We start from the raw sequence: 13,585 nt of genomic DNA, 5'->3' as shown, positions 1-13,585 counted from the left end.
AGCATCTCATATATTCAACATGTTTTTAATACATTAAGATTTGTGTATTTCACACAAAACAAAACAAAGTCTAAGTGTGAACAACTAGGCTCTTTAATCAAAAAGGTAGGATTTTATTTCAATACTCAATTTTATTTCAAATTGAGTACATATGAATTACTGAGGAATACTACAATAATATTAAATATGGCACCTTCATTAGGATAAAAAATACCTAAGGGTTATTTTGATCCTTTTTTTTTTTTTTTTTGCATAGACGACTTTTTTGGTAGTGTTCAACAATTCATCAGTTGCATATAACATCCAGTGCCCATTATGCTCTGTGCCCTCCTTAATGCCTGTCACCCAGTTACCCCACCTGCATCTATCTACCCTCCAGCAATCCTCAGTTTGTTCCACATAGCTAAGAGTCTTTTCTGGTTTTTCTCTCTCTCTGATGACATCCCATTCAGTTTTCTATCTTTTCCCCTATAATTGTACTAATACTTTAATTCTTAAAAATGTAACTCATTCTAAGGGGTCCCTGGGTGGCTCAGTCAGTTATGGATCCAACTCTTAATCCCAGGGTTATGAGTTCAAGCCCTGTGTTGGGCTCTACACTGGTTATGGAGCCTACTTAAAAAAATAGAATTCATTTGAAAATGTGGCTGTATTTCACTTAATATATTTATTATGTGTGTGCATATATATTATAGGTTTATTATATTTTGTTTAGAAGAATTTACTTATTGGGAGAGCATCTAACCAAAAAAAAATTATAATGGAAAACATTAATCATTGCAGGAACTGAGTGGTTAACTTATCAAATTTTCTTGGCATTGTCATTTTGAAGAAAACTTCCCATAATGATATTTTCCATGTCTTACAGAGAGGTGATATTTACATAATCTGTGTCTTTGATCTAAGTACAGTATGATATTCAAGCCGTGTAGATGAAGGTTTTAGTTTATTTTACAAATCTTAAGAACTCAAGAGTTAATATTTAGGTATAGCGATGACCAAACTTCAACTATTCCCTTTTAAAAAAGAAAAGATCATTAATTATATCCTTTCATATTTTTCCATATGGTTGCCAAAGTCCCTTGCACTGCATTGGAGTATCTCTTTGATTTATGCTTTCCCCTCTTGGTAATAGCCTCTTAGCAAATAAAGATGCCAGAACAAGTAATATGGAGGAAAATAATGGGGGAAAGCCAAGAGAATAAATGAATGGAAATATGAAGAAAATAACTTTTGGAGAGCATCTATCCTATGCCTTAGTAAGTTCATCAATCCTAAAACCAAGGCTACAGTATTATTTCTCCTTCGCGGTAGAGGAAACTAAGGCCTTTGAATTAACATTCTCAAGTCCCCACAAGCATGAGGGAAAGCATAAGGAATTAAAACCAGATCTCTCCAATCAAGGATCCATGTTTATCCAATTTTCAGATTTTTTTATAACCCCCATGCTAATGGCCCTAGGTGTGTTTTGGAAATTCGGGGGGCATTTTCAGTTGTCAAAATGTTTCTAAGTGATTGCTGGCATTTAATGGGCAGTGCTCTTGGATAATGTCTAGACATCTTCGAATATTAAGGCAATCATACACAATGAAGAAAAAGACTGTGTATTCTGTAACATGGAAAATTTCCCAAGAGGATGCCACCGAAAAATCTGCTTATATAATCTTATACAACTTGAGCCTAGCTCCACTTTGCATATAAGCAGAAAGCTTTTTTTTAAAAAGTTTTAATATATACTGAATTTTCCAGAAATGCTATTTCTGGGTAATTCAGGAGGAAGATTAGATTTTGTTTTGTTTGGGAATCTCCCAAGAGCTATTCACCATTTCAAAAATCTCTTCGTTCATGACATTGCTGTCCATGGTATTTAAGTTGCCAGAGTAACTTAAGTTGCCTTTATCAATCTAGGAATTGTAGCTGGCAGTCACGTTGTTATTTGGTCCTCATACATAATTTCAAGTATAAAGAAAATAGATCAAAATGCCCGTTATTAGTATTTTCTCCTAATTTAGTATTTCTCTCCTAAATAAAACCTCTCTTCATTACAAAATGTTTGCAAGTACCTAGTTTCATCTTTATGTCAACTAATGTAGCTAATCTCATATATTTCAATAAAGAAGCATTACTTTATTATTAATTATTTTCTTCATATTATAATTAGACCTTAGACCACTGTGTTGAGGTGTTTTTTTTTAAAGGTTTTATTTATTTATTCATGAGAGACACAGAGACAGAGAGGGAGGCAGAGACGAGACACAGGCAGAAGGAGAAGCAGGCTCCGTGCAGGGAGCCCAACATGGGACTCGATCCCAGGTCTCCAGGATCAGGCCCTGGGCTAAAAGCAAGCATCAAACCACTGAGCCACCCGGCCCTGTATTGAGGTTTTAAGCTGATCTGTGAAGGTTGGTTAAAGTATTATGAATTTCATTCAGGACATGCAAGTTGATTCAACTTGATTAAGAGGTCGAGAATTAATGCTTTCTATCACAATGCAAATTTTGGTAAGATCTATGTTGAACACTTTTGAGAATTAAAAAAAATTAACTTAAATATAGAACATAAGTTAAAGAGTGTCCAGCAGTAAGCACAAAAGTGTCCTGGGTCTTAAGAGTGACTCTTCAACATCTATTCTACCTTCCCCACACTGTTAAATAGCTTAAGGTTTGAAGAATTTATACTCAGTCAAGCCTATTCCCTAAACTGAAATTAGAGACTATTACTTCATTGGTGGTAACCGTGGACAATTTCTGACTAGTGACATACAAAGGTAAAATTGCTATAGACTAATGAGCAAGCCCTCTCTTACTCTTAGAGAACTGAGAAACCGCTCTTGGGCCAGACTTAAACAAAGATTGCATATTCCAGTTGATGCAGGCTGCCATACAACTACTGGAGAACTGAACTCAGGATAAAGCCAGACCTGTGGTCATTAGAATAGACAGAAATTCTTTAAAGACATTGTTTAAATTCATGCATCTGCCAACCTTGAAGTATATACAACCCGTATGCTTTTTTTTCAGGTCTGCAAACATGTTTCTTCATATTTTATAGTTCAACTTCCTTCTGATCATCTGAAGGAGCAAATGTCATAAACCCATAACATCTCTTCAACACTTGCTTATCTCCCCGATTAACAAAGAGAAAATGTCCTCTAAACTTAGATCCTTCAGATGGCAACAGTATTTCACAAAGTAAATACACTCATATAACCAGAATTCAGATAAAGAAACAGAATCTTTCAGCACCCAAGAGTCTTCTGAGTGGCCCCTCCCAGTGACTACCCATAAAGGTAACCATTACCCTGTCTTCCAACAACCTAGAATAGTTTTCCCATGGTTGTAATCCCACTGTAAGCACACTATGTCAGGTTGCTTTCTCTCTCTCTCTCTCTCTCTCTCTCTGAGAGGAAGAGAGAAAGAAAAATAAAGAGAATCAAAGAGAAAGAGAGAAGAGTGAGAGGAGGGGAAGAGGAAGAGAGAGGATCTTAAGCAGATTCTATATTGAGTGTAGGGCCCAGCTAGGGGCTTGATCTTACAACCCTGTGATCATGACCTGAGCCAAAACCAAAAGGCAGATGCCTAAGTGACTGAAACATCCAGGTGTCCCTCTTTTTCTCCATTTTATTTTTATAAGATTCATCCATGATTTGTATATAGCTCCAGTTCCATCTTTTCCATTATTATATATCATTATAATTATTTATTTATCCATGCTCCTAATGATGGACATTTGTTTTGTTTTTCAGTTTTTAATTATTAGGATTAGCATTGCTGCAAAGATTCTATGATGATCTTATGTCCACATTCTTGGAGAGTATATACCTAGGAAGGAAATTGAGAGGACACAAAGTCTTCATATGCACAGCTTTATGAAATACTCCCAGGGTTTTTCAAACTATTTGCATGAGTTTATGCCAGAAAGGTATGAAATTTCTAATTGTTCCACAACCTTGTAAACATTTGTTAAAAAAATTAACCCCTCTGAGGGATTCCTATTGCATCTCACTATGATTTTGATTTACATTTTCCTAATGACTAATGAGGAAAAACACATTTCATGTCTTCTGGTTACTTACATATCTCCTTTTGTAATGCTAAAATCTTCTATTTTTCTATTTGTGTGTTTATCTTTATCTTAATGATTTTTAGGAATTTTTGTATATTCTTGATATCAGTCCTTTCCTAGTTCTACATACTACAAATAATTTTTATCCTGATGTCATCGCTGAAACACTGGGTTTAACGGTTCTGTGCTATAAATGTTGAGTAAGTGGCCCTGCAGAGATAAAAGAAGCCCTGATTTATAATGTCCACTGATTTTTGTGGTGTAAATATACCCACCATGGGACCGATTCAAGGTAACCATCTGATGTCATCGAACACAGATTTGTAGTAGGGCAACATTTTACACTATTTCCGTCATAGAAATGCAGAAGACAGAAATAAGCTTGAGCATAAATAATAGAAAAATTATTAAAAAGTGATGTATTTTGAGTACTCATCACTTCAATTTTTAGTAAAATTTATTTTTGGTAAGTTTATATAATTTGATTTTTAACAAAGACTGTGTTTAATAGTCCACAAAATTCCTGAAAATTATGTCTCCCAGGCCAGTACAAGCCAACTCCAGCACAGTACTGACACCACCATTCCTATGAACTTTCTCATAAGTGGGCAAGCATATATTTTTATTAATATTATCTTCAATAGGGCAGCCCCAGTGGCTCAGCGGTTTATCGCCGCCTGCAGCCAGGGCGTGATCCTGGAGACCCTGGATCGAGTCCCACGTCAGGCTCTCTGTATGATGCCTGCTTCTCCCTCTGCCTGTGTCTATGCCTCTCTCTCTGTCTCTATGAATAAAAAAATAAAATCTTTTTTAAAAAATATTATCTTCAATATTATTTTATTGGGACACCTGGGTGTTGAGTGTCTGCCATAGGCTCAGGTCATGATCCTGGGGTCCTATGATCGATTCTTGCATCAGGCTCCCCACAGGGAGCCTGCTTCCCCCTCTGCCTATGTCTCTGCCTCTCTCTGTGTGTCATCATGTTGTATACTTTATAGATCACTTTAATACTATCCAGCAACAAAACAGTATCCTCAGATTTGAGACACATAGAGTTACCACTGTACCTAAGATGAGTTTAGTTAGGTTACTGATACATACCTGAAGAATAATGAAAAATGTTTATTCTTTTGAAGAATATCTAATTGTTTTTAAATTTTATTTGCTTATATCAAAAGCAAGTCTCCTATGGTACCCTTAAGACCTAGCATCTTTGTACCACTCATTTCCTGTTTGGCAATGGAAAATCAGAGTTTAAGCTACCTGGCAAAGAACTCAAGCTGGAATTCAACTGCACTGTTTTGTTTTCATTTATGTACCTTGATGTTGATCTTCTATTTATTAAAAATAATTTCACATCTACAATAATAATATAACATTCCTCTCTCAAATTAATGACTAAATATAAAAATGTGTCCATTTAAGGAAATTTCAATACTAGTAAGAGAGTTTACATTTGCTTCTGGTAAACATTTTATTGGAATACACAACTGAGTGAAGTTTGTGAAACTCTGAATGTGAAATCTGCCTCAAGTAAGACAGCAGCACAGATTATCTACTTGGAGAAAAAAGTGGAAGGAATGATTGAAGCACTTTGAATCTGTCGAGCCAAAGGTGCTCAGCAGAGAGGCTGTGAGGACAGACCATCTGTGGGATTTCCATGTCAGGGGGCCTCAACATCACTCCCTAATTAGTTGAGGGAAATTTCCTAGAAGAAGTAGTTTTCAAGGGGGATCTGACAGATTGGGTGACCTCATAGGTTCTAGAAAGCTTTGCAAAGAGAATGTTACCTGTCTACTATTGCTATCATTTGAAAACTTTAACTATGTACATTTTCAATAAAATGTATACAACTTTCTCATATTTTAAACATGTGTGCAGTATGTTTTATTGAGCACATCTAACAAGTATGTGGGAAAATATTGGATTCATTTCCATGAGGAACTCACAATGCCAAATTTTCCAATCTACACCATAATTACAGCATAGCAATAGGATTAGGACTGTAGGGGATGTGTTAACTGTCTGAATTTATAAGTAAATTCCTCCCAGAATGGAATCCTCTTGTGCATCTGTTACGTATTTAGACTTTTAAAAAATGTAGTTTAGTGTGAGCCAAGCAGGTGTGCAGTGCTCTCACCCATGAGATCACATAAAATGAAAAGTTCATGACTGTCCACAAGCTCAAAACAAGGATCAAGGAAAGGTACAACCCTTCACTCACACCAACTGAGTTTCAAATCCATGGCTCTCCTGGGGAATTTGTAAGTGGACTAGAAAACTTGGAACAAGAATGCACAATTTGGCAAAACAGCTATTTCTGATTTTGTAGAGTATTTAGACATTGAAGTCGCATTTAGGGTATGATTTTGATTCTCAATAGTGAGATAAAAGCAACAAAGAGTGACTGCCAGTCCCTTAACTGTGTGTGTGTGTGTTTGTGTACACCACATATGTGTAAGCTCAACTTTGCGTTGTTTGATGAAATAGTGGAATAGTTTCATTCCCCTCAAATATTTGTCTTTCTCCCCACTTATTCATCACTCTTTTTGATCTCAGAATACAGTAATTAAACAACCAACTGCCACTATACTGTCTAACATAATAACGACCCACACAACCAGGAGAAAACAGCTACTAAGAGGCTTGGGGGGTTAATGTTATCATTCAGAGGTAATCAGAGGTCATCCCTTTTCTGTACCTCTGCTCTGCTCTCCTGTTTAGATTCCTCTTTGGGTTGTTATCTGTTAGACAAATCCTTGCATGAGGTCTGTTTTATTTTTGCTCACAAAGTAGGAAGAGATCTATTTAAATTATTTTAACATGTGACAGCTCTTAGACATGGCACTGCTTTGTGACTTCCTAAGCTCTAGACTTGATTGTTAAAGTAATGGTAGGAAATAGTAAAATTGGTTGTTCTGTTGCTCCAACTCAGCATGATCTACAGCTGGTTTGCCTTCTTCCTAATAGCAATGTGTGGGATGAACAACACCCAGTTTGCTTTTATTCTGCAGCCACCACTGGCTCATTAGGCTTCCTGTAGGTTAAATAGCAATCTCCGATTTCCTCAGGCAGCATCTAAGTAAACACCTCCATTACCCCAACTCTCAGGGCCCTTTCCAACCATCTGTAAAGGAGTTCCTTAACCACTGACTCATATAGCCACATCTGGGGAAGACTTTGGTCAGAGTTGAATAGCACAGTCATCAGAGGACTAAGTCACTTGGAAATTGAGATAAGAACTAGAAAGAAATATCAAATTTCATATTTTCACAGAAATGAAAAGTATGCACTGCTGTTTAGAGCCAGGATTAGTGTCCAATATATTTCCCAAGCAACTGGGCATTAATAATGGATCTCTGGCACCTTAAAGATGATCTGACTTGATTAAAGAGAGCAGTGATCACTACCAATTCTGGGCTAATAGAGTTAATTTGTCCAGAGGACTCTGCTCCACAAATTCTCATGTTGCCACCACAACTACAGTTCCAGCCTCACAATTAGTTCAAAATTACAGACATATTGAAGATATTAAAGCCATATCAAGACATTAACAAACATTTTAATTTTTATGTCTTTACTTTTCTTCATTGGAGGTTGTAATGATTTCTAATGAAAGGAGAGAGAGACAGATCTAGAGGAAGGGAGAAGGGGTGGGTGGGGAGATTGTTGGAGAAAAAGACAAGTATCAAGAGTTGGAAAGAAAAGTCCAGAAGGGGGGAAAAACAGAGGGTTCATTGCATCTTAAACCAGACAGCTGTTGGATTTTGCAGTCAGTTCATAGGAAAGTGCTCAGTAAAAATAACTGGAGACGGAAGACAAAGTGCCTTTTGTATCTTGCCTGGTTGCCATTACTACACAGCACTTTGGAAGAAAAATATTGTGTAAATTTACTAAATAAATAAAGCTTTGGCAATGTATTTAAATTGTGTTGAAAACCGAAGCACTTCAGGACACCAAGTAGTATTAAATCAATAAAGTGAACTTTACCACATAGAAATATATTCTATTCACATCGGTCATTACCCAAACGTCACGATGATATTCTGATTAATAGTGTATGGAGTAGATCTCCCAGATGCCAGCCAGATGTTCAAAGAAAACTAATGTTGTTTGACTTAAGGAGAAAAGTATAAATCATATGTACTTTGACACACATAATGGAACAAATGGAAAGCATCCCATGTGAATTCCATACTTATTTCATAGTTCTACTTAGATTAAAGATGAGAGAATGTTATATAATTTCTAGGCCCACAAAGAAAATAAAGGAGGGAAAAATATGTCCTTTAGACAAAGTCACTTAGCATAAATGGTTAAATAGATCTGTAAAAATATTTTTGTTTTCTGTTAATACTTTCATCCTAAAAGGTAATCAGTAGTATTTGGAACTCACCATTGTTTGAAGACAGCTCCAAAAATGCAAATTAGCACGTAGAGAATAAGAGGAAAAAAATTCAGTACCTGAACAATTATAGTCTCAGATATGAAGAAACATTTTCTAAATTGTGAATTATGAGAGGTTGTAAAGTCTGTCAGATATTTAGTATGGAAACACAATGTATCACAATATATACTTGTAATGAATATTGTAAAGTAATAATGTGTTCCCCTTTGCTTGCAGTTACTGCAAATGATTACAAACTAAGATATCCCCTTTTAAAAATAAATCTATAAATCTCACTTGGATAGGCTTGTCTGATGCTATGATCACTTACAGTTACTAGGTTTCAATAAAAATAGTTAAAAAGCTACCTGTTCTTTAAAAAATGATAAGAGATAGAATAATAAGAACACTTTTAAGAAAAAAAAAACTAGTAGTAGGTTAGTAAATTTATTTAAATATGTACTTATTTATTTATTTGAGAAAGGGCAGAGGGAGAGAGAATCTCAAGCAGACTCCCCATTAAGGGTGGTGTCAGGCAAGGGGCTTGATCTCAATGATCCTGAGATCATGACCCGAGCTGAAATCTAGAGTCAGATACTTAACTCACTGAGCTACCCAGGCATCCATGAGCTAGTAAATTTTTAACTGACCATGAGGGTAAGAAAGATCGTTTGCCTATTTACATGGTGTAAATATTCCCACTGTGTCCAATTTAATGCTACTAACATGTCACTGAGTGCAGAATTGGGGAAGAATATGCAAAATTGGCTCTCATGAAGACTTGCTCCAGCACACTACAGAAAAAATAATCCTATTTTCTTCTGTAGTAGAGCTAGTGATCTCTTGTTAATGGCCAAGATTTCTTCTAAGCCAGGTTGGCAGATAGAGTGGGTTGGTAGCTAGAACCTATTTGTATAATAAAGAATGCTCTGGTTGTCGATTCTGTAACAGTGAGTACTGTGGAATGTGCTATTCCAATCACTGTGATGAGAAAGTCTGTTACGGTGTGCTGAAGGAAGATGAAAGGCTGAATATAGACAGGTCTCGATGATGAAAATTTTTATCATCTGACCCAAAGAGTGGAACTTAGCATCTGATGTTTGGTTTGTATCTAAAGTGCTCAGGATGGACTTTTTTTTTTTAACTTATAAACAATAATGTAAGGTAGCATATTTTTCTGCTCTTATCTGTAAATTTTACTGTTTAGGAAATAAAATACTCTGTTTTATGCTATGCTATGCTATGCTATTTTGTATGTATTCATTTATTGTGACCCTAACATGCTGCTAAATTGTTCTATCCAGTATGCAGGCTAAAAATAGACGGGATACAGTCCTTTCCTGGTAAATAGTTAGAATCTTAATTATTACATAATGTACACTAAAAAAGAAATAGATCAGACCCACAATTTAGAATGACAGTTCAAAAAAGGAATAAATGACCTATTTTGTATCTTTCTTAATAGATACTACTTTTATAGGTGAGGGTAGAGAAACTAGCCTCATTATGAAAAGTTAGATCATAGTTTTCATTTAAATTTAAAATACAGGGGCACCTGGGTGGCTCAGTTGGTTAAGCATCCAACTCTTGATCTTGGTTCAGGTCTTGATCTCAGGTTGTGAGTTCAAGCCCCGCATTGGGCTCCACCTTGGGCATGAAACTTACATACATACATACATTTAAAACGCCATCTCAGCCTTAATATATTAAATGAAATTAGATCTTACTCCTATCCTCTTCATGGCACCTCCATGCTCTACACATAGGTCATGAATTGAAATGGAATCTTCAAGAATAAGAATATTTCAATTTAAAAAATTACATATCTACTTATTTTTGTAAACTAAGTCTCATCAAATATAAACTTTTCTCAGGTCTACATATTGACTAACTTGTAAGCCTGACTCTCAATAACCAAGGAGCAAATATGGCTTGACCTCCAACAAACATATCTTTAGACATATCTCATGTCTGTTCAGCATAGAGCAAGATGTAATAGGTAAAAGAGAAGCAAACAAGTGTAAAATCTGGGATAGTCATCATTTTCCTCTAACTTTAATTTCTCTTGCATGAACTCCTTAGGCTATGAGCTCTTTTTCTTCCCCGAGATTTATAACATTTCATAACACCGTATGAATTACAAATCAAGATATACTATAGAGACGACAGAGTATTGATTTCCTAAGACTAGAAGCATCAATCTTACTCAAAACGACTTTCAGAAATAACCTGATTCTTTTATTTCTGGCCTGCTTAAATATGAGTGAACTTGTGTCATGACCTCTCTTTAAAACCGTTTGTATATTTTTCTTCACAATACACCAGCGTTCCTTGCTTTAACTCACCTCACCACCAGACACTGCGTTATTATATTTCTTTTAGCTGCCTTTGAAATTCTTGTTGGCTCCTGATTCAGTATCCTTTGCCAAAAAGTATAATAAATTCTCCAACGGGAGTGTTTAACTATGATACACATAGTTGACATAAAATTACTTGTGTATTTTATTTTCATAGTAACAAATTAAGTTGCAGTGGTAAATGATGAAGATACAGGTCAATAGTGAACTAGGATATTGTGTTCGAAACTTCAAAGGAGAATGGCTCTTGTGGCTAAAAAATCATGCTTTGAGTTGGAAGGGCCCACTCAAAAAGTTGTGGACATAATTAATGCCTATCTATCTTTAAAAATATCTACGGAAGCCCTTAGAGATCAAGTAAAGTGTAACAGGGTTAAGGGACAGGTTAATAGATTTAGGGTATGGTCCCTTAGTAACCCAGTCATGGCAGAGGATTCCAGTTTCCCCTACCTAGATGTTGTTTTCTGGACCACAGTTACCCTCTAATATTCTCCTTGCACTGCATGATGGATTCAGCTATGTCAGATTTGGGCTTCGCACAGACACTCTGAAAGAACAAAAGACGTCTCTAACCACTTTTTCTAGAATCTTATGACCTCAGAGTTCTGCTGTGTAAACCCAAAGCTTCTAAGATTACAAAACAGAAGCGCAAGGGAGATTTTCACTCTGCTGGACTCACTCTTCTGCTTTTTTAGGACTTCTAAGAATCTTAGTTGTTAACTTTGAGACTATATGTACAAGGTTTCAGAAGCAGTGGGTCACTTCCCTGACACTTTATGCCTCTGGCAGTGTTGTGTGTGAATAAGAGAGAAGAGGGACAACTTGTCACCTCCACTTAAACTCCTGACAAGAAAACTCCACCAGAGCATACGTCCCATCAAGTGACATTATTTTAATAAACTATTTTAAGATAAAGCAACTAAACCATGAATGTTTAGTACTTTTAGAGAATATGTCTTTAATTTGAGCATCACATTGGTTTCTTGCTCCCACAAGAGAAATGAAACTATCACGGGGCACTGGGGACATTTAAAAAAGAAAACAGAATTCTCTGACTTTACATTTTGCTCCAAACCTGTCCATTAATTCCTTGATAGATACTGAAAATTACCTTGCATACAACCTGGGAATTTAGGGAGTGACCCTGAGCTAGTTACTTAAACTTTCTAAGCCTCCTTGTTTCTCATCCATAAAACGTAACCATAAAAGATACTCATTTTATAATGTAACTATGAATATTAAACAAGATTAAGTGTATGAAGCACCTAGAATAGTTCCTGCAACACATCAGGTCCTGTATAAATCTGGAGGATGATGATAATGATAGCGACGATGATGATAAGGACTGATATAGCAATACCTGAAGTAAGGTTTGCAGGTGAAAACTGTTGTAATCTCCACAGATAATGGGTGATCATGCCTGTCAATGAATTTCAGAATTACATTTCCCCTAGACAACATCTACTTTAATATACACCAAGACTTGAATGAGGCTAAGTTGCGAAGTTGCAACTCAACTTACAAAGTCGAGACTGTAAAACTAAATGTATATTTATGCTAGTTAACCCTTCATCCTAATAATTATTGTGGTAAATAAAAATACAAATGAATTTTTCTCTGTATGTATTACGACTAACTTTTAAAGCTGTTATTTTACGTTTTTGATGGCAGGATTTATCTCAATGCAGGGCAACCCCTTCTCCTCAAACCCTTAAACATATTAAACTCCAAAAGCGTAGCAAAAACATGCTTCGAAAACAGCCAATATCCTTTCAATTCTCTATGCTTTTCCATCCCCTTCCCTGAAACCTGGCCCTAACCCAGTGAAAAATTTAATGAAGCAACTCCAAATTGATAGTCAAATGAGGCACAAGACCAAACTCCAGCTCCCAATAGGAAACTCAAGTTTTGAAAAGGTTACAGGTGAATTATTTCACTCTCTATTGCTTTAAGTTTCTGAAAACATATTTATTCTTTTCAATAGCAGCAGCCTTGGCCAGAACCTTAAAAGCTTCTTCAGGGATTTAGATGACCACATACAAACATTTCAAACCAGACCAACAGTCTCACATTTTCTCTCCAAGGCCCAAATGATACCCCCTGAGACAGAGCCAGCTGCTTTGATAGCTCTTACTCTCAAGAAAGGGCACAGTAATGAAGCTATTTCTTCCTGCTCGAAGGGACACCTTCAAGTTTGTTAGGCTTAAAAATGGACTTGCCTTACATAATGGTCTCACTGGTTTTACTGTCCCAATTTTAGGCAATGTGTTTTATTTTAAAACCATTCTTGTCAGAAAAAAGAGAAGGCAACATATGGCAATAAAAATCTCAGATCAGGTCAGTGGGTACTCCTCAGCAGTCATTAAGTGCATGAGGCTCTACCAAGACTTACCATCTACAGTAGCAAGGAGTTGTGTTACCCTAACTCTGGATTGCCCAATCTAGTAGAATCTCTGAGGGATATGGTTTTGCTACACTCCAAATAAGATGTAAATTTGTATTAAAGAAAATGGATCACAAGTGACTTCATTTTTAGTCTGTTCTTATTTTATAGCATTGTCCATTCTTCTTTTGCATTCTATATTTCAGATCTCAGGTCTTTTCCTGACCAGTGTTCTACTCCTCTTAACCTTGACACTAATTAATTTAACTTTTCTCAATGCAAGTTATAATTCTATGTAACTATATTAAATTAACTCATTTATGGGCACCTGGGTGTTCAGTGGTTGAGCATCTCCCTTTGTCTCCGGTCATGATCCCAGGGTTTGGGGATCGA

At 36.1% G+C, this 13,585-nt stretch overlaps 1 protein-coding gene across 35 annotated transcripts in view; it reads right to left on the bottom strand.

Annotated features, from left to right (window-relative positions):
• LOC144321940 (uncharacterized) overlaps positions 1-11,405 on the bottom strand; it is a 194,682-nt gene extending 183,277 nt beyond the window's left edge. For 8 of the 35 annotated variants that reach the window (XM_077911288.1, XM_077911287.1, XM_077911290.1 and 5 more), the window contains exons 1-2: positions 10,798-11,394; positions 8,462-8,477 (exon numbers count right to left, since the gene is read on the bottom strand). In XM_077911288.1, the coding sequence (XP_077767414.1) occupies positions 8,462-8,477; positions 10,798-10,964 (183 nt within the window). In that variant the 5' untranslated portion in view covers positions 10,965-11,394. Of the gene's footprint in view, positions 1-8,461; positions 8,478-10,007; positions 10,718-10,797 lie in introns of those variants that run through there. The other 27 variants (XR_013387463.1, XR_013387472.1, XR_013387476.1 and 24 more) reach the window with 15 other exon arrangements.
• Positions 11,406-13,585: the final 2,180 nt, after the last annotated feature.

This window comes from Canis aureus, chromosome 10, assembly GCF_053574225.1.
Source record: "Canis aureus isolate CA01 chromosome 10, VMU_Caureus_v.1.0, whole genome shotgun sequence".
NCBI classification, from domain to species: Eukaryota; Metazoa; Chordata; class Mammalia; order Carnivora; family Canidae; genus Canis; species Canis aureus.
Note: the sequence above shows the minus strand (reverse complement) of the source record. Positions and strands in the feature narration are given on the sequence as shown.